This window comes from Salarias fasciatus, chromosome 19 (genome assembly GCF_902148845.1).
Source record: "Salarias fasciatus chromosome 19, fSalaFa1.1, whole genome shotgun sequence".
NCBI classification, from domain to species: Eukaryota; Metazoa; Chordata; class Actinopteri; order Blenniiformes; family Blenniidae; genus Salarias; species Salarias fasciatus.
Window position 1 is genome coordinate 14,919,604 of NC_043763.1, and position 26,242 is coordinate 14,945,845.

The 26,242-nt window shown below is 45.3% G+C and overlaps 2 protein-coding genes and 1 long non-coding RNA gene across 4 annotated transcripts in view; 1 reads left to right on the top strand and 2 right to left on the bottom strand.

Moving 5' to 3' along the window:
• Nucleotides 1–1,314: 1,314 nt before the first annotated feature.
• On the top strand, nt 1,315–21,671 carry LOC115406257 (uncharacterized). 2 transcript variants are annotated; one of them, XR_003933514.1, is made up of 3 exons: nt 1,315–1,387; nt 6,876–6,881; nt 21,655–21,671. It is a non-coding gene; the product is annotated as an uncharacterized LOC115406257 (long non-coding RNA). The 2 variants fall into 2 exon arrangements; XR_003933513.1 differs by lacking the exon at nt 6,876–6,881 and adding an exon at nt 15,894–15,898.
• dicer1 (dicer 1, ribonuclease type III) lies at nt 2,069–24,730 on the bottom strand. The gene is made up of 29 exons (XM_030116147.1): nt 24,562–24,730; nt 18,396–18,504; nt 18,080–18,280; nt 17,795–17,957; nt 17,339–17,469; nt 16,820–16,954; nt 16,573–16,733; nt 16,325–16,493; nt 15,163–15,635; nt 14,884–15,016; nt 14,524–14,766; nt 14,292–14,446; nt 14,064–14,196; nt 13,424–13,499; nt 13,158–13,297; nt 12,414–12,593; nt 12,120–12,333; nt 11,860–12,013; nt 11,588–11,770; nt 11,130–11,235; nt 10,757–10,932; nt 9,672–10,434; nt 9,376–9,528; nt 7,171–7,812; nt 5,854–6,109; nt 5,501–5,769; nt 4,769–4,931; nt 4,602–4,677; nt 2,069–4,408 (listed from the first exon to the last, which is right to left on the bottom strand). Exons 3-29 carry the CDS (start codon nt 18,191–18,193, stop codon nt 4,243–4,245), a joined length of 5,727 nt encoding a protein of 1,908 aa, XP_029972007.1. The 5' UTR covers nt 18,194–18,280; nt 18,396–18,504; nt 24,562–24,730; the 3' UTR covers nt 2,069–4,242.
• Nucleotides 21,649–26,242, bottom strand: part of clmna (calmin a) — a 37,479-nt gene continuing 32,885 nt past the window's right edge. Inside the window, exon 15 of the mRNA XM_030116149.1 lies at nt 21,649–21,674. The gene's annotated coding sequence lies outside the window, so the exon portion shown is untranslated. The remainder of the gene's footprint in view (nt 21,675–26,242) is intronic.

A 26,242-nucleotide genomic window follows, 5' to 3' on the forward strand; every position in this document is an offset into this window, starting at 1 on the left:
GGGAAGTTAAATTTTCTGTCCCGTTTGCTAATTTATCTTCACCTGTAAACCAAAACTCTCCATACTGGACTATTACACTACACAGGAGCCGGAGAACGACCATACCATTACTTTTATTGGAGATATATTGGGCTACAATTATAGAAAAAACAGAGAAAAGAAAAAAAAATACAAAGAAAAACATTAAAGGTATTTGTGATCCATAAGGTGCAGACCGCAAACCACTGCAGCACGGTATTACAGTATGAGTGAGGAGTTCAGCTTCTCTTCCAATGTCCCTTAAATATTCGCTGCAGGTTGTGATGGCCCATAATTCCCCACGCTGAAAAAAACAGTTCGTCACTCGGTCCATGTCGCTCCAATCTGCTGGTGTTCTGCTGCTCGGTGAACCGTCTCCGTCCCCCCCCGACCCCGTCGTTCAGCCAACTCATCTCAGCTTGACACTTAAACACGTTCACACTCGGATCTTGAAGGAAAAACCCACTCAATCGCATCGGTTAAATTCTAGATTTCAAGGCTTTCTTATGAGAGAACATCAACAGAGTCTCTGCAGCCACGTTCGAGATTTCACATGAATGTAGAAACGTCTGACAGTATTGTAGACGATCAACTCTAAGAACCCTGGAACCCTTTTGGACAAAACTAGATCTGCTATTTGGGCGTTCAAACAAACCCAAACAGCGTCGGTGAGGTTTGAGTGGATTTTTCCGTTCAGAATAAAGAGCTGTGGGAGAATTCCATTTGAATCCAGACTAACTCGCCACAGCGAACGGGAGCAACGTGTGGTCAGATTCGCCAAGTGAGAGTTTAACCAGCGGGGGTCCGACTCAAATTCAAACCAGCCACTAAATCAGGAGGTCAGCGAACGTGACGTCCGCTCAATACTTTTTTTTGTTTTTTGACAGTGTATGAGTCTCTCCTCCCAAAGCCCCTTATTCTCCTCCTAACGTCGCCTTTTTTTCTTCAACTACCAGCAACTGAGACCGAACCACGAGTTAGTACTTATCATATATACACGTTTTCTCCCTCGATTCACTCCCTTTCACACTCTGACATGAGGTAAAGTATGGCGCCCAAGTGCAATGCTCAATTGTGCTACATGTACAAAAAAAAAAAAACAAACAAAAAAAAAGAACAGAAATAAAATAGTCTGCCAGTAGGAGGAAAAACAGAGTCCGCTCTGAATTACACAGGACCTCCTCACCTTCGGCACGCCTTCCTTCTCAGATTCAACGAGAAAGAGGGGAAAATTAAAAAAAAAAAACAAACAAGATGGTTGGATATCGGTGCCACGCGCGACCGACGAGATTAAATCGCTTATATTCATCAGTCACAGATAGAAATACAGTGGGTGTGGCACCATGAGTCATTTCACATTCTTTTCTTTGTAGTCTCCTCCCCCCGATCCCCGCCTCCCCCCACCACAGCTTCACGCAGAATTAACTTTATTAATCCCGAATAAGCTAAACGGTTACGTGTGAGAGGAGGAGGAGGAGGAGGAGGAGGAAAAACACCCTGAACCTGAAGTCTGGCAGTGGTTCTCTCGGACCGCCGCGGCCGGTTTGCCGGGCGGATCAGAGGGTCAGACACCTGCGGGGGGGATAATGACAGATTGCGCTCTCGTATTTCTGTTCAATCTGATCTCAGATTTTTTTTTTTCTTACATCCTGTGTGAGGATTTCGTTCATTGAATCGTGGAATCAAAAATTTAAAAGTGATCATTGTTAACAGATTGAACAAGATGATAATAAACACCTCAGTCAAATTACACATATTGAGGAGTTGAGGTTTTGAAATATAAACAGAGCCAGTATTTGTGTAACGAGACGTAACAAGTTGATCGCGAGCGACGTAACCAACAAGAACAAAGACTGGAGCTCACATTAAAAAAAAAAAGGCGCAACACTGATGAAATTTAAATATTGAAAACTGCCAGCTTACAGAACAAGCGTTTTTCGTTTAGATAGAAAAACTCTATAGATAGATAGAAAACCATTTTTCCCCACAGTGGAGCAGATTTAACAGCCCAAACAAATCTTTCACATTGATTTAAACGGTTTCAGTCATGTTCTTTTTTTTTTGCTCTATCAACACATTCATAGAGAAGGCACTGAGATTTGTGCCTCCGGTCTTTAAACTCAAGACGTGAGGCACAAATGACTGTGAGGGGGGAGGAAAACCGAGGATTTCGTGGGGTTGAAACGGAGTCGCTTGAGGTAGAAACACCTGCGTGTGGGCTGATTCCATCTGATCAATAGGAGACGGCTAGTCCTCTGCCCAATTTTTTTTTTTTGGGATTAATTAATTAATCAAGAGTGCAATCTGATTAACCTCTGCAGGTCCTGATCCCCGTCGACCAATCCTGCTTTCAAACAGATTCAGAAACGGCGAATCGCCGACGAGCGAGAAGAAACGAGTTAGGCTTATATGTGCGAGAACAACACTTTCTGTCCCGACGCCCCCGCCCCCCGAGAGAGAGGGGGGTGGGAGGGAGTCGTCCACTCCTGTCGGACAGGACGAGCAAAAACCGAACCAGATTTCCAAACAAGAGGGTCAAATAAAGAGGTATTATAGTTACAGTGCAAAAAAAGATGAGAAATTCAAGCTTAATACAAAAAAAAAACATAGCACCAAACAGAAAAAAAAAATTAAAAGGAAAATAAACAATGAAGACAAGAAAATGCATGCAGTTAACTGAGGTATTCAAGTGAAAAAGGGCTTATTGATGAAAAAAAAGACTTTCAGCGAGGAGCTAAATTTGTCGGAAAAAAAAAACCAAACCAAACAAAAAACACAAAGCGTCTGGTTGTTTTATCCCCAGGAATTGACTTCAGCCTCCGAAGTGTCACATCTGCTCTAGCTTTGGTAGGTTACGGGACGCGAGGAAACACTGGTGCGTTGAAATGAGCCGGCCTTTTTTTTTTTTTTCCCCACAAAGACAATTTCAAAAAAAAAAAAAAAAAAAGATCCAATTCGTAGAAAAAGTCTGCAGCATATTGAACGTGTGATATGTCTTTCTTCTTCTCGGTATCAAAACGGGATGATTCGCTCGGTCTGGAAAGACATTTTATAGTGCGAGGCGGAGGGCCGATTCGGCGTCCGTCCGCTCGTAGTATCAAAACGCGCGGAGCCGAATCACAGAGATAATGCCATAAAACACCGAATCCTTCTCTCACATAACTCTAGATATATCCGTAGATTTGGAACATTTATAGAAGCCATCCAGTTGTCATGGTTTGTTTTTTTTTTTGTTGTTTTTTTTTTTTTTATACAATAAGCTACAAGAACATGCAACCTCAAGTGCGGTTAAAAAGGATTTTAAATTACAGTAACTGGGAATGTTGGAATTCCTATCCGTTTTGCAGGATATGAGGGTGAGCCTCAGCATCTAAGGCCGACAATATCATTCATGTATTTTATAGGCTTGTCTTTTTTTTTTTTCTCTTCTTTTTCTTATATATATATTTATATACTTTGCTACGTAATATGATTTTGGTGTCAATGTGACCATACAATTCTCAAAAGAACAGACCCTAATGGAATAAGTGCAAAAAATGATCAAGAATACCATTTTCAAGACAGATTTCCGACAGAGGAGCCGCCGGAGGTTTTGCGCTCCGGCGGGATCTGCGAGCCACGTCTGCCGTTAGCGTTTTCAAAACCGCTTTAAAACTGACTGGCACTAGTGCACAGGCTGAGGAGTTTAGCGTTTTCTTTTTTTTTTTTCTCTCTTTTCTTCTTCCTACATACTTTGATTTACACCTCTGATTGAACTATGTACAATCTAATACAACACAATAAGCAAAAAAGCCTCATCTCACTGACACAGAGATTAAAAACCAAAAAATAAAACAGCGAGGAATTGACACGGCGACCTGACCTGTTTTTTTGTCATTTTTTTTTTCCTTTTAAACACTTTGCTAAACGTTAATAAAGCACTCATGTGATTACACAAAGCAGAGAGAGAAAAAGTAAAAGATTGTGTTTGCGCAACAGAAAAAAGAAAAAAGAAAAAAAAGAAAAGAACAAAGAGGATTGAAAAGGGGGTAAAAGATCTGATGTGAGATTTGTGGTGAGATCAGTCTGCTTCCGTCTCCACACAGTGCTCCCCGGCTGCCATGTTTGTGCCGTCACAGACTGAAGATACGGGGCGTCCGCTGTGTGAGGAAGCCGAAGCCGCCGCCGCCGCCGCTGTTGCCGACTCTCGATCGCGTCGATAGCTTAGGTGCTAATGCTGGGAGCTCAGTTGTTCTGGACCTGAGGTTGATTGGCTTTGAGGCTGCGCAGAGCTCGGCGCGCCGCCGCCGACTTGGCGATCCGGTAGCTGCGGCCGACGCCTTTGAACTTGCCCTTCCCGACGACCTCCACCGTCACGCGGACCTTCCCGTCATAGGTCCTCTCGGCAGGGCTGGACACACCAGAGAGAGGAGGGGGGGGGCTTTACTTTATCCTCATGGATAAAGGTAATAGAATACACTGAAAGTAATCCAAACCAATAAACCACTACAGCCAAATCAAGCTCTGTCCTAATGGAGACACACACTGCTTGTATTTGTGACTTCGACAGACTGGATCTGCGGCTGTTCGTGTTGCCGTCCTACCTGAACTTGGCAGTTTCCGGCTCCATCTCGAGCAGCTCCCTCACCGGAGATCGTGGCACGTTGGCGGAGAATTTCTCTGCGGGCGGCGGCAAAACACACGGCACCCTCAGCATTCAACCGCCAGCATCCCCCACGTGAAACGCTCATAGGCAACGCTGCCTCCTTACCGATCAGTGGCCTCATCATCGGGTAGTAGACTTGCCACACGGTCTCCAGAGACATCCGGCTGTCCATGTAAATCGCTCCGGCCAGCGACTCAAAGATGTCCCCCATGGCTTTGGGGACTTCGATGTCTTCCTCCTTCTCCTCGTCTTCCTCAGAGCGTCGCAACTGGAGGCACGAACACAGAGAGACACTGCCTTCATTAAGAGAACAAAAAAAAAAAATCAATTTAAACAAGCTAACTCTTGGTTTTCATCTCTTCCGGTGAAGCCTTGCTGCGGCCCAGCCATAAACCCGCCATGCAGCTGTTCTCGGCGCGTCACCTTGGCATTGTCCACGTGTGACCGCGCGGTGGAGCGCCGCCGCCTGACTGCAGGACGGCGCTTTATTTCTTTCAGCTGCTTTTTGAGGAGTACGTTAAGCGTTATGTGCCCGCCGTCCCCGAGGCGGAGAAATACTGCTCCGGTGGAATGAATGGAGATCTGGAGCCAAGATAGCCATTTCCAGGCAAATTAAATCCAAATGCATTTTCTCCCCAGCACTGAAATCATGGGTATATGAAACAGATTCATAGTAGCTGACAGCCTTGTTATTCGTCCCCGTCTTTTTGTGAATGCTGAGGATTATTATATGAAGGGAGGGGGAAGAAAAATCTACAACAGTAAAGATTTGATTTCTTCCCACGAGCCTTTGTTGTCCGGCGGTGCGACCAGACTCCTAACGGAGACGGCACCCACCTCGGAGTCCATGCCCTGCATCTCGTTCTTCTCCAGCTGAAACTGCACGAAGTCGTCGATGACGTGGAAAAGCTCCGGCGAGATGGCCTTGAAGTACTTGTGGTAGTCGTACTTGACGGCCAGAGAGGCAAAGATGGTGTTGTTGACGAGCGCCGAGCGCAGGTCGGTCAGCACGCCGGGGGAGTGCTGCCGCGGGTCTTCGTAAAGGTGCTTTGTTATGAGGTAGTCTAGAATTGCATCGCCAAGAAACTCCAGCCGCTGGTAACAATCTGAACACGGAGAAAGAGAAACGGGGCTTACCAAAAGGAGACGCAACAGGAAGTGACGCGGAAAAGTGCGAGCGACCCCCTGACCTGTGATGGTGTTGTAATGGTAGGAAGCGTGGGTGAAGGCCTGCAGCAGGTACGCCTTGTTCTGAAAGGTGTAGTTGATCTTCCTTTCGAAGTTGTCGAAGCCGGAGATGAGGTGGTTGAGCGTCTGATCGGCGTCCGGGTGCTCCAGCATGCAGCGGGGCGGGATCTTCAGCCAGCCGTAGGACACGTCGGCGGCCGCGCGGTCGCGGCCGGGCTCCGCCGCGCCGCTCGGGGTCCCCCTCTCCAGCGGCAACACCTGCGGTCAGGACAGAGACCACGTCACAACAGGGATCCTGACATCAGCTGGTCAAAGCGTTGGCGTTTATTACTGCGGCACCGAGGCGTTCAGGGACGGCTCGGAACGACGACCGTCAGCTGCGTTCAGAAGGAAGTGACTTTACATGTGTGGGCAAATTGAAGAAAGCTTGTGACTTAAGTCTCCAGAAACATGAGGAATTTAACCCAATTAGAAGCAGAACAACATTCAAACTCAACAGAGAAGAAAGTACATGATATTCACTGGAATAGAGCTGTATCGTGTGTTGAAATTGGATTGAAAAAAAAATTTAATTTTTCTGATGACAGAATTTACTCAGACGTCATCAACTAAAATTCATAAAAACATTAAGAGGAATACATTTGGGAAAGCATTGAACACAGGAGTGTCTATGAGCGTCTGGTGGTCTGCCTTGATTTAGGATCAGAGAGTTTTAAAGAAGATATTTACATGTGAGCAGTTTGGAAATCAACACAACAGGCTGCTGATGTAATCTGAACACACATTAAAAGACTCCTTACACTAGATCCGTGTGATGTATCTAAACGGTGGAGAAGTTCGTGAACATCCTCCACTCAAAAGAAAACCTGCACTACAGGTGCTGGAAACCAGCGAGTCCATGGCTGCACGAAGCTGCCTGATCTGCTAGTGAAAACCTTCCCACAATTCAATTAGAGCATGTTTTAGTTAATTTAGTCTATATTTCATTTAATTTAGTCTAATAAACAAAGCAAACTCATAACAGTTTTTTGTTTGTTCTGCTGCTTTGGAGGATTAAGCCCAAACTTGAAGCAGATTTAAAGGTTTTGAGTCTGATTTAGTGAGTTAGTTTAGAGCAGGACGTTGCTGCCTGGCGTTGTTTACTGGCTTTTCTAAACTGGAAACCCAAAGACACGACATGTCTTTGATCTGCTCTTGTAATTTAAGACATGACGCATCCGATGCCTCCACCGAGGTCAAAACAAGGGAGGAAAAAATGTTGAGTTTTAAATTGAATTTAACACACACACAAAAACACACAGTGGGAGGATGGCGCTCACCTTGAGGCCCAGCGAACAGAGGAACATCTGGGCGGCTCTCTCTCCACAGCTGGTCAGGTAGCAGCCCAGCAGGGCCTCCACGCAGTCGGCGATGCTCTTGTCGGCGATGCACTGCTCGGTGTGCAGGTCGTAGGAGATGGACTGCTTCCCCAGCTCCGTGCCGCAGTTCTCCTCCGACGGGTTCCAGAAGCCCACCACGAAGTCGTCCTCCTCGCCGGCCTTGCTGGGGTCCAGGTAGCACATGGCGTCCCACGAGCTGTAGTCGAACTCCTCGGCCGCCGGCCCGCTGGGCGCCTGCTCCGGCGGGTAGTGCGCCGCGGCGGGGTGGAGGGGCTTCTTCGGCGCCTTCCATTCGTACGGAGACTCCATGGTGGTGGAGGAGGAGGAGCCCGGCGCCGGGCTGAGGGACGGCGGGAAGCCGCTCAGGGAGATCTTCTTCCCGAACGCCCCGGAGCCCAGCAGCATGTTGTCGATGAAGCGGATGTGCTCCTTGTAATACTCCAGGTCGTCCTCCATGTTGACCTCGTCCTTCGGCTCGTCCTTCAGCATCAGCTCGCCGTCTTCGTCCATGTCCTCGCCGTCCTCGTCGTCCTCGTCGAAGTCGGTCCCGGACTGCCCGTTGGCCAGGAGCTCCTCTTTGGCCTGGACGAAGAACACAAGCAGCGCCGGGGGAAGAAAAGCAGAGTAATCACGGCTCAACGCTGACATTCAGATTTCCATGGAGAAATTCTGATGAGCCTCAATGTTACAGAGGAAACAGGATTTGCCTTTCATGTTATTTTCATCCGGCCTTTCGCTGCCAAACCAAGTCCATGACTCAGAGACGAGCCACGGTTCTGACTGCGGTTTAGAATGATCGCTACAGTAAAAAAAAAAAAAAAAAAAAAAGCTAATAAAAACACAATTACTACCTCAAATCACCACCGTTTCTGAAAGCGCGCGTGAAGTTTGTTAAAAATCAGCATGTGGTCGCGTAAGTTTCATGTAATTTAAAATGACATTTACGCATCGTATACACGCCGACCACGCCACTCGGTCGTCTTACACAATCAAATGTGATCCTGATCAAAGGCTGTGTGAAGATCTGGCCTTTATGAAGGTCATAATGTTGACTTTGAGAAGAGAGGTTTTCATTTGTAACATATTTCTGTCGCGTGAAACTGAACATTATTTAACTGAAAGGGTTTTGTAATGGCACCCCATTAACACGAATGGACTTATAAAAGTATTAAAAAAACTGTTTGAGTTTTTCTTTTTCCAGGTTACACTGTTTGGCAGTTTCCACACGAGCATTTTGACAGGTGGGTTTGAAAATTTTTTGCACTACATACAACGTCCCACAAAGCAATATACAGATATATGCAGAATTTCAACAGTTTGACTGCAACAAGTCCATTGATACTATAGAAACATGAAACACCTGACACACACTTTCAGAATATTTAAATGTTCATTTTACGAATCTAACTAAACTCTGACCTCTGTATCCTGTAGTAAACAGGAGTAGGAGACCCTTCCTATAAGTTTGCAGTTCTCAGATAACTATACACCCAGTGGTCCCAGGCTTTTTTTAAATAAATTCCCTAAATGCATAATTGACACAGAATATTAATAATCAAAGGATAAATCATGGATGCAATTACACTGATGATTTGACCTCCACTTCCACGTGCATCACTCAGATCAGTCACTGCTCCTCTGGCCCGTTCGGGCCAATCAGAGACAACACTAACACGATAAGCTGCAAACCGACCGTGACAAATAAAATGATTTGGACTGATGCTGCTGCGGAGGTGACCCTCAGAGGGATTTAATTCAATCCTAAACCTGATGACTCTCCATCGGCACGTTTGAGTGATTACTGGGTCATGCTCCAATCTTGTTTGTTTTGTGTTTCATTTTACTTCCATTTTTTTGGCTCTTCTAGCAGATGCTGAAATACAGAGATGAGGAAAATAAAACCAAAACACAGGTACGGTCAGAAAAGGTGAAACCCTGCACTCTAGTGGCCTGATAATGTTAGAACACTAACTTCAGCAACAATATGATTGAACCAAGCAAACAACTGCAGTCATACATTGCTCATTTTCTACTTTGTAAGTAATTCCAGAAAACACATAAATTAAGAAATTCAGTGCCAGGCTGGAGGAGCCTATAAGGCTACAATACAGAGAGATGTTATAAAGCTGGGCTGCGTTCACAGACCTTTTCTGAATCCAGTTTGTCGGTGCTGCTCTTGTCCTGGTTGACCACATATCCAGGAGGCAGCCAGTTGACGGGGGGGTCGAAGATGGACACCACCATCCTGCTGGGAAGTCCTTTCTTCTTCCCCAGGCGGTACAGGTTACAGTTGCTCACCTGGACAGTGAACACACCATAAGTCACAACATGTTCTAAGTCCTTTCTTCTTACGACAGATTCTGGATGAACCATCTTGCTCCAATGCACACCGATAAGCCCTAACATTATCGATCAGCAGAGAGCGGAAGGCGGCGAGTCACCTTCTTGCTGCGCATGTAGCTGAGGCGCCCTTCGTGAGCGTCGGGGTAGGTACAGAACAAGTACGTGGTGATGGCGTGCTTCAGGAAAGAGTCGCCGAGCATCTCCAGCCGCTCCAGGTTGAAGCCGTCGCTGGCGTTGGACAGGGTCAAGGCCTGCAGGATAAGGCCTGGGTTGGGCCCCAACCTCTTGGGGGAGTCCCCTGCCTGGGATCTGTGCTGGGAGTCCTCAGCGAGGTCAGGAGAAGGTGCTGTGGGTGCGCTGGGACCCGTGGCTGCTGGGCTGCAGACTGAGGTAGCTTCATTGGTGAGGTCTGCCGTCCTCCCTGGTGTACATTCATCACTAGGCTGCGGAGGACTGGACCTGGGCTTCTTCAAGCTGTGAGGGGGCTGCACAAGATCTGAGGTAGTGGCTTGTATTGATTCGGGGCTCTGCGGCCCGGAGGAGCTGGGCTGGCTCCATTGGCAATTGTCATGTTGGTGAAGGTGCTCGTCTTGGTGGCAGTCGCCGTCACAGTCGACTTCTGGGCCAGTGCCATTAGTGAGGGTCCTGTTGCATGCTTCGGGGGGTTCGGGGGCTGACAGTGGCTCCCGCTCGGCCGACGCAGAGTGGTCACTACTTGGATGCGTCAGGGAGCTGGGATCGGGGGTTACAGTCTCTTGGTGCTTACAGTGGCCGTCGCCTTCCTCGCTGCAGGACTCGGAACAAGAGATGAACGTCTTGCTGTCGATAGATCTCTTCCAGCCGAAGTCCAAGTTTGGATATCTGCCAGATTAAAGAGCAGGAGGTTAAAACTTTAAGCTGAAAATTTTTGACAGATGACATTTTCCATGCGAGCTTTGCAGTCGAGACATGTTTTTTCCTCTGCTGGTTAAGATCTCTCACTGCTCTTTTCTGACTTTGTGTCATCAGTGAACGGGATCACAGAAAAACGTCAGGTTGGAAAACTTAGAAAAGCCAGAACTGCAGGCCATGCTCTATCAAAGTGTAGCAGACGATGTGACGTAGTATTTAAGGTATCACGTGAACCTGTATTGCAAGGTTAAAAACTTTGTGTGACGTGTTGTGTTGTCTCTGGAACAGGAACCTGAAATCAGGGGGGAGGGTCTGTGTTCCCACTCCGGCTTCGCTGGCTGTCTGGGCTCGCAGCTCCTCGGCGGTCAGCAGGCAGTGGAGGCGGTACAGGATGCTGGGCAGGCACACTGCCTTCCTCCACAGGGAGGCAGGAATGGGGTGGATGGCACAGAGCTCTGGAACCAGGATCTGATGTGCACAACACAACGGTATCGACAAAATGAACTCCGGTGTCAAACTATCACCCAGACCACTTCTTCACAACAAACTATCAAACTATCACCCAGACCACTGTCGCTTAGAGGAAAACTTTCATGAGAGCACCTATTCACTGACAATCTGACAATCTGAGACCAGACTGATTCTTCTCAGAGAGGCGGCTTTACCTGCTTGTTCTGGAGACTCTCCCACTTGGCCTTCCTCTTCTCAGCGCTGCTCAGCGGCAGCGCTTTGCCCTTTTGGTTCAAATGCCGAGGGGTTAATAGGTTCAACCTGAGAGCACAAGAAGAGGAACCTTGAATTTCACACCAGCACAAAAACCTTAAAAGTGAGCATATTTAATACCAATATAAGTACTGCTGCTCATACAGTATTAGTTCTTTTCATTTTAAAGTGAATATATATTATATTTAACTGTGTAATCATAGGGTGTCTGTTATTCTAAGCAGTGCTGTATGTCTGTACAGCTTTGAGCGCAGCATCGAACCAACACGGTGAAACATGAGTCCAACAAAATCTCAACATATTGATGTAGATCCATTTCAGTTTCCCTCTAACAGAACCTCATTCGAAGCCACATTCTGAATGCAAACACTCAGCTGTGCCAATCTGCAGTGGAGCCGACCTGGAGGAGGTGTGGTCCACATCCAGGAGCGGCTGGTTCAGGTTGGACAGGTCCAGGTTGTACTTGGTTTTGTAGTACTCAGCGAATGTCTCATACTCTGGCGAAGGAAACTTGCTGAGTGGCGTCAAGTCTGTGTACACATCAGCGACATAGAAGCGATGAGGCTGGTCAAAGTTACGATACCTAGAGAGGAGCAGCGGGACAGTTATTATGCAGTTCGGACCCCTCGGCGCTTGTCTTCATCTCAGACGTTCGCTCAGATTCTCGGCTACCTTGGAATGATGACAGCATCCTGGTAATCCTCCAGTTTGAAGGTGAAGGGATTCTGCTTGGTGTACTGAGTAGTAGGAATGCCAGTGCGGGCCTCAGACTTCTCAATGTCCTCCATGAACTTAAAGTCCATATCTAGAGTGTTGGAGTCCCCAACTGAACGGGTCATTTGTTTGTAACGGAGAGACGGCGATGAGAGGAGAACGTTAGGCATTGAAATAAAGAGATCGACATGAGCTGGAGAGGGATCGACGCCACTCACCAACATTCAGAGGTAGAACGCAGTAAGCCGAGTCAGCCAGCATGGGCTTGAACTCCAGTGCAGGTTTCTCCAGGCGGAGGATGTGGGAGAAGATGTACTGGTGCAGGCGAGTGATGAGATCGAGCTGGGCGGCGGTGAGCGTGAAGCCGCACTTCTGCAGCTCGATGGAGATGGTCACCTCGCCCGAGCGGGTGTACACTGGGAAATGGGGAATCTGGACGGGTGGAAAGAAGAGAGGTGTCTTTACTGGCTGAAAGCTCGGGGCACGGTGCTGAGGTACGGGGACGGACTTACTCGAGGTATGGGTTTGGCAGTCAGGATGCCGAAGCACCTGGTGGTGTCTTCAGGTGGATACAGCTTCCTCCGGCGGAAGTTGAGCTCGTCGGGCAGAGGGGTGGTCAGGACCATCCCGATCACATACAGGTAGCAGGGCTGCTCCGACACGGCGTAGCTGTCCCGCAGACACTCTGGTATCTGCACACAGGAGGGCCACATGATGATGTAGCAACGTACAGCATCACCCAGTGTCTTCCCAGTCTAACACGTCAAGAAAAAGCAGGTGTCCAAGCAACTACTAAGTGAAAACTGATAAAACTCTTGAAAAAAGTCAGGCTCACTACCGCCACCCAATGGACAAAGAATCCTTGTGAATGTGGATGTGACCTCCACCTCATCTTAACAGGACAAATGCTGCGGTCATATGCTTCTTTGTGCTCTTTCTACCGCAAACACATCGCAGTAAGACCTGGTGTTCAGTCTAACCCTGCCGATCAACCTGCAAAGTCCCAGATTGTTTCCATCACACGGTGTTCATCAGTTAGAACTTCCAGCTGGGCGGGAGCTGAGTGAGTGTGAACACCTGCAGGGCTGCGAGTCTGTTCTGCGCCGCGGATGAAATTGAATGAACAGAGCAGAACCGGAGCTTCGCCTCACACTCACTAAGAGGTTTTTAGAAACGGACGTCTGTGAAAGTCAGCTAATTCAAATCAACTGCTCAGTAGAGCTCGCCCATGGTGGTTGTAAGCTGCTGCGACGTACGGCTTTAGGGTAACACTGCCTCCTCTTGGTGGAGCCTGGCCGGCCCGGGACGCTGGTCTCCTCCTCGTCGTGAAGGTCCAGCTCCTCCTCATACTTTACGGTCTCCTTCCCCACAGGCATGAGGTGGTCGTCCAGCTCACCTGGCAACCCAGAAGAGCAACATGAAGCAACACACACGGGCGAAGTCGCCACCGGGGGAAAATGTTACAATGCAGGCGGACAGCATGTCCTTCTCAACTGTCTACAAAGTTTCACTTCTTTTTTACCTATTTTGTGCAGTCTCTCACAGCAAACGAGTGCAACTGCTTTCTCTGCCAGTCTGGCACAGTTCATCACAGGACCCTGTGGAAAACATTCACCTGTTAATGGATTGTCTACAAAAGTGGGATCAATCTTAGATTGAATAAAAGGCACCGTGTTGGTTTAATGTTTGTTATGGCGACATTCACAGATAGTTTGACAAGACAAGCAAATTAAAAATCTTATTTATTGTTTGCATAGAACAAAAGGTTACTGGCTATTCCATAAGTACCTTTAATCTGTTTGCTTTAGATTTCACCCCACGTTGCCATTTTTAATTCTGATTCCATCCTGAATTAGAGGGCAGACTTGTGAAATGTTGCTATAATATATATGCTACAATTGGTCCTATCCTACTACTATACTGTATTTTGCTCAGAAACGCATTAAAACTTTCTTCCCTCTAGGTGGCTCCATTGTAGCATATTTTGAGTTGCAGAAATTACAGCACAAGTTTGTTCATTAGATTATAAGCTATTTAAATTTTGTGTCTGTTTGTTTTCTTGAAGTATGTGTTGGTACGGCTGCAAATAACAAGAAAATAAAACTGATTCAACCATAAATAAGCACAGCAGCTTCATCTCTGATGCCCATGCTCTTCCTTACCTTCACAGGAACTCGCAGAGGGGAGTTTATGGGTAAGTAGAGAGTGGACTGGAAGCGTCCGTCCCCCGTTTCTGCAGTTTTGCATTTGGGTGCGAGGTGTGTGAACGGGTCACTGGGCAGCCGGGCACAATATCTGAGAGGCAGAGAAAGAAATCCGTTTGAGATTTCTGTCATTTCTGCTTATTTTACAGCTGAACATGGACAGGCATCTTGAGCTGAAGCCAGCACCTGTTGATGTGGCCGATGGCTGTGTTGATGGTGACTCGGGGACCTCCGTCCTCAGACCGAAGGACGTAAGGAGGGAGGATGTTGTCATCGTCCAGCACCTGCTCCACCTCAAACTCGCTCACCTCCACCGACTTGGAGCACTTATTCCTCAAGATCTGATCAACAAACAAAATATCTCCGTTACAGCTTCAGATCTTTTAACTTGAATTTATGAGAAAGCATCTAGAATCACCTTTTCTATGGCTTTGTAGGTGGTGAGATCCTCCTCGAAAGCTTTGGTCCTCTCGGTGTCGGCCAGCATGATGTAGTTGGAGACGGGCGCCCGGGCTCTGCCTTTGGACTGAACGTAGGACCTGTACTCTGTGGGCAGGTCGAATCGCACCACCAGGTTACACTTTGGAATATCCACGCCTTCCTCCACGATGCTGGTCGCAATCAGCAGGTTGGTTTCATGAGCCCGGAATTTGCGAAGAACCTGGAAGAGCGAGTGGAAGGAGTTGTAGTTCATGGGAGGAAAAACAAGAAAACAACACAGCCGCCTGACCTCGGCACACCAAGTTCCCAATGTAACACAATGTAAGTGTGAGCGTACCTCCTCCTGCTTCCTGAACTCCACCTCCATCTGCTTGTTTCGTGGCTGGTTCTTGCCGATGCTGTGGCCGGTGATGAAGTTGCTGCTGATATAAGTGAGCTCCGGGTCTTGCTTGCCTGCCTCCTTAATGAGACTGAGGAAGAAGCACATGAAAGGAATCAATTCAAAAACAATTAATAGTCTGTGTCGTTCAGGTCATTATGCTTGAAAAGTGTCCATCCAACTCAACAAACTGGTCATTTAACACAGTTTTTCTCAAAAAGAGTCATCGTAGTGTACCGGTTGAGGACGACAGCCGTGTAACGTCTCTCCACGAAGATGATCCCGCACAGGATGTTGGTGAACGGCGAGGGGAAGTTGGCTTCCGGCCGCTCCTTGGCCTCCACCTCCTCGTCGTCGTCCTCGTCCTCCGAGTCGCTCCAGGACACGTAGTTGTCCTGGTTGCGGTTGTTGTACCACTCCACGCTCTCGAACTGCTGCCGCTCGAACGGCTTGTACTCCTGCAGGATCTCCAGCAGCCGGAGGACCTTGGGGGTGACGAACTTGAGGTCGAGGGAGGCGGGGGAGAAGTGCTCCTCGCACAGGGCGTGCACCTTCCGCAGGATGGTGTCCGTGAACAGCAGGAACTTGCGGTTGAGCTCCTCCTGCTCGTGCTTGATGTACTTCTGGAGCTCGCGCACCATGATGCCCGCCGCCTTGTCTGCGCACCAGGGGCCCAGCACCTGCAGGACGGCCTGGCAATCGCTCAGGACCTGCAACAGCAGAGTTCAGCTGTGAGTCTGAGGGCTCGCTTTTCTATGAAGCACTAGCTTCTGTCTGGCACTGAAGCAAAACAAAGGAAGCAGTCTGCTGTGAGTGAATTTACTGTGTGGAAAATGTTCTTCAGAGTTGGTGACGCGAGTAATATATCGATGCATATTTTCATAATAAGGATCAGGTTCCGTCATATACATACCTGCAGAAATACCGATATTCCAAAGCATCTCAATCAATTCATTCACAATTCAGAGTTTTTGTTGCAGCTTTTTGTTTAAAAAAAAAAAAAAAGATTGAATGGCCCTTCAGATTACAGGACGACAACATGAACATGGAGATTTATTAAAGCTGAAGCTTGACTTTAAAAACAGGCCGACTGTTCACTGATCCGTGTGACGAAGCAGGGAGGGAGACATGTTTAAAGCAGAGATGTCAAAGTTATTTTGGATCTTGAGAAAGCTGGACCAGAAAAAAAAATAAAAGGCCAACAATAATCTATAAATAACAATCCTATGTTTCTTTTTTTCCCCTTTAAATCCCAGCATATAAACTGCAGGACGAATGAAAGGTTAAGTACTTTAACGGGGTGAGATTCAGTTTTACTGACACTTCTTTAGGTGAGTATGCTCGCACATGACAAAAAAATGCCGTTCAAGAGCGAATCTGCTCCTTCCATTTCCATCACCTGTTTGGAGATGAATGTGGGATCACGGTCCTCTCTGGCGAAAGGTATGTTACAGTCATTCAGGAAGTGGAGAGCTTCGTCCAGCTCTGCCTGCAGACGGGAGGAGAGGCCGCTCTTATCCACATAGGGGCCACAGTCGAGCACCACTTCTCTTGGCTGAGAGGCGTATCTGGAACGAACCACTGGGTGTGAGGCGATGCCGCTGCGTCCTTGCTGCAGCTCACAGCTTGTAAAGGTGACTTCAGTACCTGTCTAAGACCACGAGGTCGGTGGCAGTTTCAGCGTTGCTCTTCAGGATTCTCTCCAGATTCTGGATCTTCTGCTCCAGTTCGGACGGGTCACATTTCCCATTGAGAATCGAAGCTGTGAGACCCAGGACGCGGGGGCTTCCCGAGCCGCCCTCGAACAGCTGCATGAACAGGGGAGACGGCGGCATAATTCACAATCTTCTCACAGGACTGAAGAAGAAAGGCTGCACTCGGAGCGGCATCTCACCTTCATTATGTCACAGTAAGGGTGGTCGGTGATGGCCAGGTGACAATCATCAAACACCACCAAGTTGATTTTAGACAACGGTAAGATTTTATTCCTCAGAACGTGCAGGAAGATGTGACAAGTCATGACCAGCACCTGCGTGAGGAGACAGCGGAAGGGAGAGAATCTCAACAAAAATCACAACAGGATTCTTCTTTCATTACAGAGTGCAGCTCGGCCATGGAACAGTTAACAAAAACATGGATCTATAAGGTTCATTTAACACCTTCAGAATGACTCATACAACACTGAAACTATAAAAACTGATTTCAGTCATCAAAAAATATAGGTATTTTAAAGGAAACTATCTAATTGTTGTAAAAATATTTCATTGGAAGACCCACTAATATCACAAGATAATACTCTGAAAAGAAAGAACCTAAAAGTGGAATCATCAGCTCTAAGCTCAGCCTCACATTGTGAGCTTTTGCTTGTTTTCATGTATCTGAACTTCAAAAAAGGCATAAAATGTGAACAAACCTGATTCTCCATTAACTCCTGACTCCATTGTTGGTCAGGCCATGCTAAAGTCTCCTCCAAATCTGTGTACTCTCCCACCAGGAGGTCAGAGTGAGTCCTGACCGCAGCGGCTTGCTGAATCACACACGAGACTGTAAAACATGGAGCAAAGAGACGATTAAACACCAATCAAGCGCAATGCCCACTTAAAATAGGAGGAGGTGGTTTCAAAACGGAAAGGTGAAGCCGTTTTTAGTCTGCACTCGTCTTTAGTTTATATGGTAGTTATGGGAGTAAAATGAACAGAATAAACAAGTTTTTATTATGAATATGACTTAGATTATTAGATGTCACATTAAACTGACAATTATTTGTGCATTACAACAGTTTTCTTTTCCTTTTCACAATTTTCAGACTTTGAATAATCAGTAACCGGACATACTTTGTGCACGGTGACTGTGTCCATGCTGCACTTACCTGTGTTCACCAGGAAAACCGTTTTCTTTGCACGGTCTTGGTAACCTCCTCGGATTTGGTGGGAGAGCTCTTTTGTTAGAAGTACTGCGATAAAGGTCTTCCCTGAGCCGGTATTCAAGCAGACAATAGTGTTGTGTTCAAGAGCTGCTTCTAGAAGTTCAACCTGCGGAGGAAGGATCGAGTTCAGTGGCGTGATCACTTGATCATTTGTGACATTTTTTTTCTCCCCTGTCCTATTATTGACAGAGCTTGTGAGGGAGAGAAACTCGAGGGCAGCCTCCTTGCCTGATATTTCCTGGGGGTATAGATGTTATCATGGATAGCCTCCTGCTGCCATGGCAGACCAAAGAAAGGCCCCATGGGTGACGTGGCAGGAGTGACAAGCTGTAGGCCTGCCATGCTTCAAAGACGTGGAGGTGAGGGGGCGGGGCTCCTCCAGCTGTCCACTTTATCTCATTTCATCATCTTCTCCGTTGCAGAAGTTCACTGGAATCAGGACGACAAGAGGATGTTAAAGTACTGCAGACGTTACGTTCCTATGGAAGCGTGACATGCGCTGGACACAGACTACATTTTTTTTCAGCCAAGTTGTTTTACTTACAGGTAAGAAGTGGGACTTTCTATAAATGAAGGCAGAACTTAATCTGGGCTTCATGATAGTCAGTCTCAATCAACTCCTGATGTTTCCCCACATTTAGGAAGAAACACGTCTGAAAAACAAACATAAACAACATTTTAGGAGCAGGCATTTCAAAACTCAGAGTCTACTGAACTTACAAAAAATTTGATAGATGCCTCATGTTTTCTTGATTTAACTCCAAATAAGGTATTATGTGAAAAGTTTGACACTGCAGTTGGCTTGGCGTCATCCGAGACGACTTGTGTGACTTAGCTCTAAACTCAAAGATGGACAATAATAACAATGGCAGCCTCCAGAGTGGCATGACTCCCTGTCAATATTCTTCTGAGAGTTGCCCTTAATAAATCCAACTTTGTCGTCTGTCCATACGAATGTCCGTGCACTCATCCTTAACGTTTATGGTGGATTGTTTTCTGTTTGCATGTGTGTGTAGTTTCATTACAAAAACAACCATCAGCACCCTCTGATGGAAAAAGAAAACTACATTGTTTTCAACACATTGCTGTGGTCACGCTAAACTTTTCTGAAAAGAAAACTTGAGATGTTGTGTGAACAGGGCCTCAGTCGCGTGATGTATGGGAATGGCTAGTGTGACGTCACACGTCACTTCCGGGTCCAAGGCTTCTAGCGCGCAATGTAAACACAATGGCTGCTGCCAAAGAACCGGTCACTTTTTTCATGGTAACAGTGAATTTTGCTGACTTTCCAAAGTCAGTGAAGAGGGGTTTAAATCCTTACAACTCAAACCGAGTTGTAATTGTTTCTGTGGTGACAGGTGGAAGTCTGAAATGGAAAGTACAGGCTTCAATGAAAAACAACATTTACGAGGTTGAGGTGAGTGATTAAGGGGCTAGCTAGCATTAACACGAGGGTGTCAGTCGTCGCATCAAGCTGTGTAACTTAACTATTAATTAATTATCTATGTTAGAATCGGGTACTGTCTGTCTGCGGTTTGTGGACAACTTACAGTTTATTCATCCAGGGAAATAATTTTAAACCAAACCTCAAACACGCCATAAAGCAGAAGCAGCACACATTCAGTACAGGTTAAAAAGTAAAATAATAACAATAATAATAATAATAATAATAAAAAAGCCCTTACAGAATATCTAATAATATCTCCCCTTGTGGGATTAATAAAGGATTAATAACTTTGGATAACTCCGCTGGTCCATCCTGCCGGAGAGGAGGCAGTTTTAACAGTGAGAGAAGACACACAGCTGCTGCAGAGCAGCTTCAGATCCAGCGGGGGAAACGCTGCTGTTCAGCCCTGAAAAGATGTGGGATTTTATTTTGTCCTGTGCTGTTTTACACCATATTGTTGTGGCCGATAGAGTTACTTTTGATGCGCCGGCGCCACGAGAGGAGCTGATGTGGGAACCAGCAGGACCTGAAGAACCGCGACTGACATGTAAATAAACTGTAAAGTTTAGCAAATGATTTATTTAATCAGTGATGTGATGCCAGCAGCCTAGAAAATAATATCAGCTAAAGGGAGATTAAATACAGACAGAGGACGTTTAGCCAAAAATTTTATTTAGACTTCTATAAATTGTCTTTAATTAATTTAAGCAGCACCGGGAACGCGCCGCCCTCGTGGACTGAGTCCCGATCCGCTCCGTCCTGTGTCCTGCTCGGTCCGGGGTCCTGCTCAGGACCGGGTCCGGTGCTGGGTGTGTGTGTCTCGGTGGGACCGTCCCGCTGTGGGGAGGAGACCTGGCGGCGGTGCCGCTGCTGTCTGGCTCAGAGACATAATTAAATGAAACAATAAAAATCTGATCTATATAACGTGAGTCTGCCTCATTATTTGTAATATCAGTAAAAAAATTATAATGATGTAATATCAGAGGAAAGCAGTAGTAGGATATGGTTTTGTTGACATCGTTCCTGTTGTTACAACACGGGACACAGCACTGCACCATCGCACCTTTGGACACGGAAGTGACGTATTCAGCTTCGATGACGTAGCTACTAGCCATCCCCATATAATGCAAAAAGCAGGCTGCACAGTGAAAATGACAGTGTGCACCTGGATACCAGATGGTGACGGAGATACATAAAGAACAGAGAGAGAGAAAAAAAAAAGAATCCGTCACTTGACTGCTACAAGCTTTTCAACACATCTTTGACATAACCTCAAATTATCAGCAGGCTCCAGCGAGCACGTCTCGGCCCCTGAGCTATAACCAAACCCAGCAGTGACGGCTGGAGGGGTCGCTCCTATGCGCTGCTAATTAAAACCACCACGGCCTGATAAAACAGCTCTGAAGTGACTTCTGTCACATTTTCAGTGCCAAAGAAGTGTTTCAGATTAGAACGGAGCCGCAGTGCTAACCCAAATACTGGAATCAGCAGCAGGTCAAATGTGCAGGCCGCCAACAAACAGATGACGATTTAAGGAGAAAAGTACAGAATAAAAGCTCAGTGAAGTGTAAACAAAAGCTTGATGACATTCAAGTCGAACATCAGAGCCTAACAGAGCAGTCTTGTCTAAGGATCGACCAATTATCGGCCGATATTGGGCATTTTTCTAATAATTGGCATCGGCCTTTTTTCCCCGCCAATATCCGATAAAAACCTTTGTTTTTACTGTATTTTCTGTAGTATAAGGCACACCTAAAAGCCTCTAATTTTCTCAAAGCCCAAAGGTCTGCCTTATATTTCGGTGCGCCTTTTTTGCAGAAAGTACGGTAATAAAGACCACTCGATTGTCAGTCAGTTGTCTTGACTACGGTTCCCATAATGCATTGTGATGTGATCACATGAGCAAACAACTTCTGCTTGCTTGTAGCTAAGCTAGCTAGTTCAAACAGAACGGCAAACATGAAGCTTCAGGCAGATTCTCCACCTCTAACCTGTCAGTCACCAGAATCACACAGTTTGTCCTCCAGTCTCCCAACCGGAGAGCACGGCGCGCGAGCGGCCCGATGCCGGCGGGCAGCCCGCTCGCCGGGACACCGAAAATGTCTGCCCCCGATGGGACGCGCATCGATTAGTAATAACATTGATTTTAACGTATTTTTTAGCGTTACAGTAGCCTACAACCAGGATTCTCCATTGTTTATTTTATTCTTTTTTTTTTTATTCCTACAGTACACGGACATACAGGGGACAAAATACAAGAAAATGAAGGACAGAGTTTTGTTATCAGCAGCGACAGATAGTTGAATATTGGAGTTTTGGGGAAGTTATGGATGAGATATGACTGCATTATTGTGAGTGTGTGTGTGTGTGTGTGTGATAAATATAATTACATGTATCAGATAGTAATAATAACAATAATAATGATAAAGTAATCACAAAATTACAAACTGAACAAAAACAAAAGGCCTGAGTATAATGAATGTAGACGAAGTGTTTTTTCACTGAGCACCTCACAACTCTCTTCACTAGTTACTTCACTACTAAGTCACTACTCTGGGCTGTGGAACAATGTCCCACCCACAGCTAAATTTTGACACCAAAATGTTCATTTTTACTGCAAATGAATATCGGTTCGACATGTCGGTTATCGGTTTCCATAAGTACCAATAATTGGCATCAGCCCTAAAAAAGCCATATCGGTCGATCCTTACTCTTGTCCTCTCTATTACAGTCGTAATGTAGTTAGGAAAGTGTATAATCACACACTACAGGTCATCCTCAAACTGGGTCACGTCCACTCTAGAGTATTTCTGAAACTCCTGATTTACTGGGATTTGCACTACCATCTCTGGGGATTTTAAGAGAAAGAAAATATGCAGCGAGTGGCAGTTTTCTCCGCCAAAATGTCTTTTTGATGCTTGAAGAAATCAAGAACGGCAACAGTAACTTAAATTGTTATGCATAAAACCATCACTGATCACATCAGCTAGTATACACAGACTTCAACTAATTGGACAATAAAGGACAAAACATGACTGATGAGACATCTGCAGAAGCTACATGATGTCTTCATCCATGTCAGTAAGGTCCAAAATTTCTGAGGAATGTTTAAGCACATTGTTGAATCTAAGCCACACAAATATCGAGCCAGTTCTGGAATGAAAAGGGAAGATGTGTTTAATAAAGTGGCAGGTGTGTGTATTTGTGTGGTGAACAATATATAGCCAGACATGAATCCATGTAGTAAATCGGTCTGAACATTGTACTGGACGAAAAACCCAAGCACGCTGTACAGCCAGCAGCAAGGGTGCTTCTTAATCCTTTTACTAGTGAAGGGGACAATTTGAGAATATTCTGCCTGTTGTAAGCCTTTCTTCCACAACCATTAAGTCTTTCTACAAGTTGTAAGATCTCTGCCGTGCGGCTCTATGTTAAGACAGGAAAAACACTGCCTCCCATGAGGAGCCATGTGCTTTTTTTTTTTTTTGTTTGTTTTTTGAATAATGGATAGATGCCAGGGTCCCACTACATGATTTCCAACACTTTCCTTTGATTTGTCACTGAATGCCACTGTGAATATTTAAACCCTTACATCAAACTGATGTGTGACAGTAACCATTAACTGGATAAGAAACAAATTAGGTGAAAAACTGACACGACAGAGTCCACGGTCTAATCTAACACACCACTTCGTTTGGCACACAGCGGGCGATGGCTGGATGAGGGAACAGCGTGATCTCAGCTCTGTTGCCAACTGGTGCCAAGCTCAGTGACCAGGCCCGTGTCGTGCCCGCCACCACAGGGTCACCATCTGTTGCCAGTGAACAAACAGTAAGCCCAACTAGCTCCCTCACACACTGACACACTACCAAATATCCTCTCTGCCAAACAGATCCTCTCACAAACCTTCAACAATAAACACTTGAACAGCGACACAGCTGCTCTTCATTTCTATACTCACACTATTCAACTTCACACAAACACATCTAGCTTCACAAGAACAGTTGCTGAATGTCAGGACACCATGTTCAATCAACCAACATGTTTTTGGGTTTTTGGATCCATGTACTCAGCTGGTGTGAGCATGCACATCTGTGAATGACTGGCTTCTGAGCACCATATCAACTCCACTAATTATGTTTTATGTCACTTTGCCTTGCATCACTCACAGCATGAGGTGAGCCCCACAATGAAAGGATAAAGCAGTGTAGATTACAACATTCACCATCTTAACAAATCATATCTTAATCACAATTGAGAAAAGATCAGGGGCATCATAAAGACATATTTCTCTGTGCATTCACAGCTATAGTATTCAAGCTTCTATTCCTACAGATGACGGAACAAGACGGATGGATGGTTCGGTCAGATACTGCTTTCACGCATTCAGTTACAACTGCACATAGGTTAAATGATGAGATTAAATATGAAATCTCATTCATCCATCAAACACCAGGTGCAAACAGTAGGACTGTAAAATGCTTAAACAGCTGTAACCTCTAACTACACTGATCTTCCGGCAGTATTACAAATGATGTTTTATTTATTCTTCAGTACTTAAACACATTGATTGTCCAGCTTCAGAAGCTAATCTCCTCTCCGTGAGTTGGGAGGCTGAGACCATGCTGTGTAACATTTGCTAGCTAGTTAGCGCTGGGAACAGATGCATTCCTGCCAGAACATTCACAAATAACTGATGGAGCTGGAAATCCAGAGTTACAACACTTCAATAAAACATTCACGGTTTACTGATATAATTCATCGCTCTATAAAGTAAGAGAATTTGGAAGTACTGGGCCTGATGGTAAACTGGATGCTAACGCCAACACATTGGTTGTTGCCTTATTTATTTTCCACTAGCTATTTAGATGCTGCGGCAAAAAAAAAGGTTTGAGGGGCATCAATTACAAACTTGACGCTCTTACATCCGCATGTTTAACTGCAGAGGAGACTTAGCACGGTCGTACAGGGTACCAAAACCTAGCATAGTTAGCAAACGTTCCACCAAAAGCGGCGTTTGTCTACAATTAACTATAATATTTTAGGTCTTTGTTAATGATTAAAAATGCAGCCATTGTCCCGAACATGCGTTTTAAACCTTAAGGTATGTACAGTGAGTGAAATGACCCAGCGTCGGGTCGCTACCCGCAGTCACAATGCACCATCATCATGTCAGAAGCTAACGAGCTAGCAGCTAACCAAGCTAGCAGAGCCAAAAGAGCAGCTCGGACAGATAAAGCAACATATTCCATAGTCGACTCACCAAACGACTCCTTTTCTTGCGTGATCGTCCCGATTAAAAGGCGAGCTCATTCGTGGGATAGCCTCGCTATCATTTAGTCCTGTTGTCCCGATTTGGTGGCTACTCGTCCACGGGGGGACCACTTCCTTTTACCTGGGCCTCTTCTACGCCAAAACTTTACGCAGACTGCGCAGCCGCCGTCAAAGGCGCTCGCGCGCCAGTCTACTAAACGGAAGAAGAATCGCATCTCTCCGTTACGGGCTGAAAATGTGGAGGTTCCAGTTTACTACCCACGAGTCTGGAAACATGAGAGATATTTCTGTTCAAAATATTTCAAATGGTAAGCTTGAAATTCAAGTTTCTTCGGCATGTGCGTCATTTTACCATTTTACGTGTTACAGAATGTCGCAGAAACGTCTCCAACATGATACACTGTTATAATATAATTAAGAAATATAATACAAATCGTTTAAATATAAAAAGAAATACAAGATAAAAAATAGTTTAATATTTTTATTATTTAATAGTTTACATAAAAATTACACTTGAAAATATACAGTGAAAAAAACACATTCAGAGTAGGAAAAATCCCAGAATATACTAACAATGTTAATCACAAATTTTTAGGAAAATCCTAAAAATATAATAATGGTTATGTAAGGAGCAGGTTTGTGTGAAGTCCCGTGCAAGTTTAGCTTTTTTCTTAACTTGTTTTAATCACTTTGATATTTTTAGCATCTTTATTTATCTTTATTTATGATCTTAAAGATAGTTTTGATCCAGTGGTATTTCTTTAAACTTCAATTATCACTCAACGGGAAAGTAAGAAAGGTTCTACTTCCCAACATTTTCAACTTCTGATTTCAGTAACCGGGAGTATGTTGGTTACGCAAAGATCTAACCTCGACTGAAAGAAAAAGATCTGGTTCGACAGATCTTGTGACATATTAATAAACATGGCATAAAGGACACCAAGAGTCACAACCACCAATATTACCCACGATAAGCAAGATAATGACAATCAGCAATAATCCTCCATTTCCCATTAAGATCTCACAAGACACTGACGTTTTAGGAGCACAGATTCTACATCTTGCCTGTGAACACAAAGTTAAGCAGTCACAAAAAACTAATGTCTCAGTGGTCAGCTCAAAGGTTGATAAATGCACTGTCTATAAATAAATGTAGTTATTGGTTTGTTTATTATTAATTATAATACTCACATATCAAAACAAATCTGAATAAACCAATTTTTTTAAATCATATTTCTTGGGGAAGCTCTGGCTGTATCCCAGAAGGAGCCACAACACCATCAAGATCTGAGAAGTTGACGTTAAAGGGATGAGCATGGTCAACAGCAATGCACAGTGGATATAAAAACTTTGCACACCCCTGTTGAAATGCCAGGTTTTCGTGATGTAAAGAAATAAACACAAGACAAATAATTTCACAACTTTTTCCACCTTTAATGTGACCTATAACCTGTACAATGTAATTGGAAAAAAAACCCCTGAAACCTTTAAAATGGAAAAAATATTTTTTTTTAAAAATGAAAAAATCTGGTCGCATAAATATGCACACCGTTGAACTAATACTTTGTTGCAGCACTTTTGGCTTTTATTACAGCAGTCAGTCTTTTTGGGTATCATTTGCCTATCATTGTGGCACATCTTGATGTGGCAATATTTGACCACTGTTCTTC

Coding starts and splice junctions, on each gene's coding strand:
- dicer1 (XM_030116147.1), bottom strand. CDS start 18,193: ATGGCAGGCCTACAGCTTGTCACTCCTGCCACGTCACCCATGGGGCCT. Junction 13,298..13,423: donor TGAGAGACTGCACAAAATAG/GTAAAAAAGAAG, acceptor CTGGGTTGCCAG/GTGAGCTGGACGACCACCTC. Junction 11,236..11,587: donor GTGGACCACACCTCCTCCAG/GTCGGCTCCACT, acceptor TTGTGCTCTCAG/GTTGAACCTATTAACCCCTC.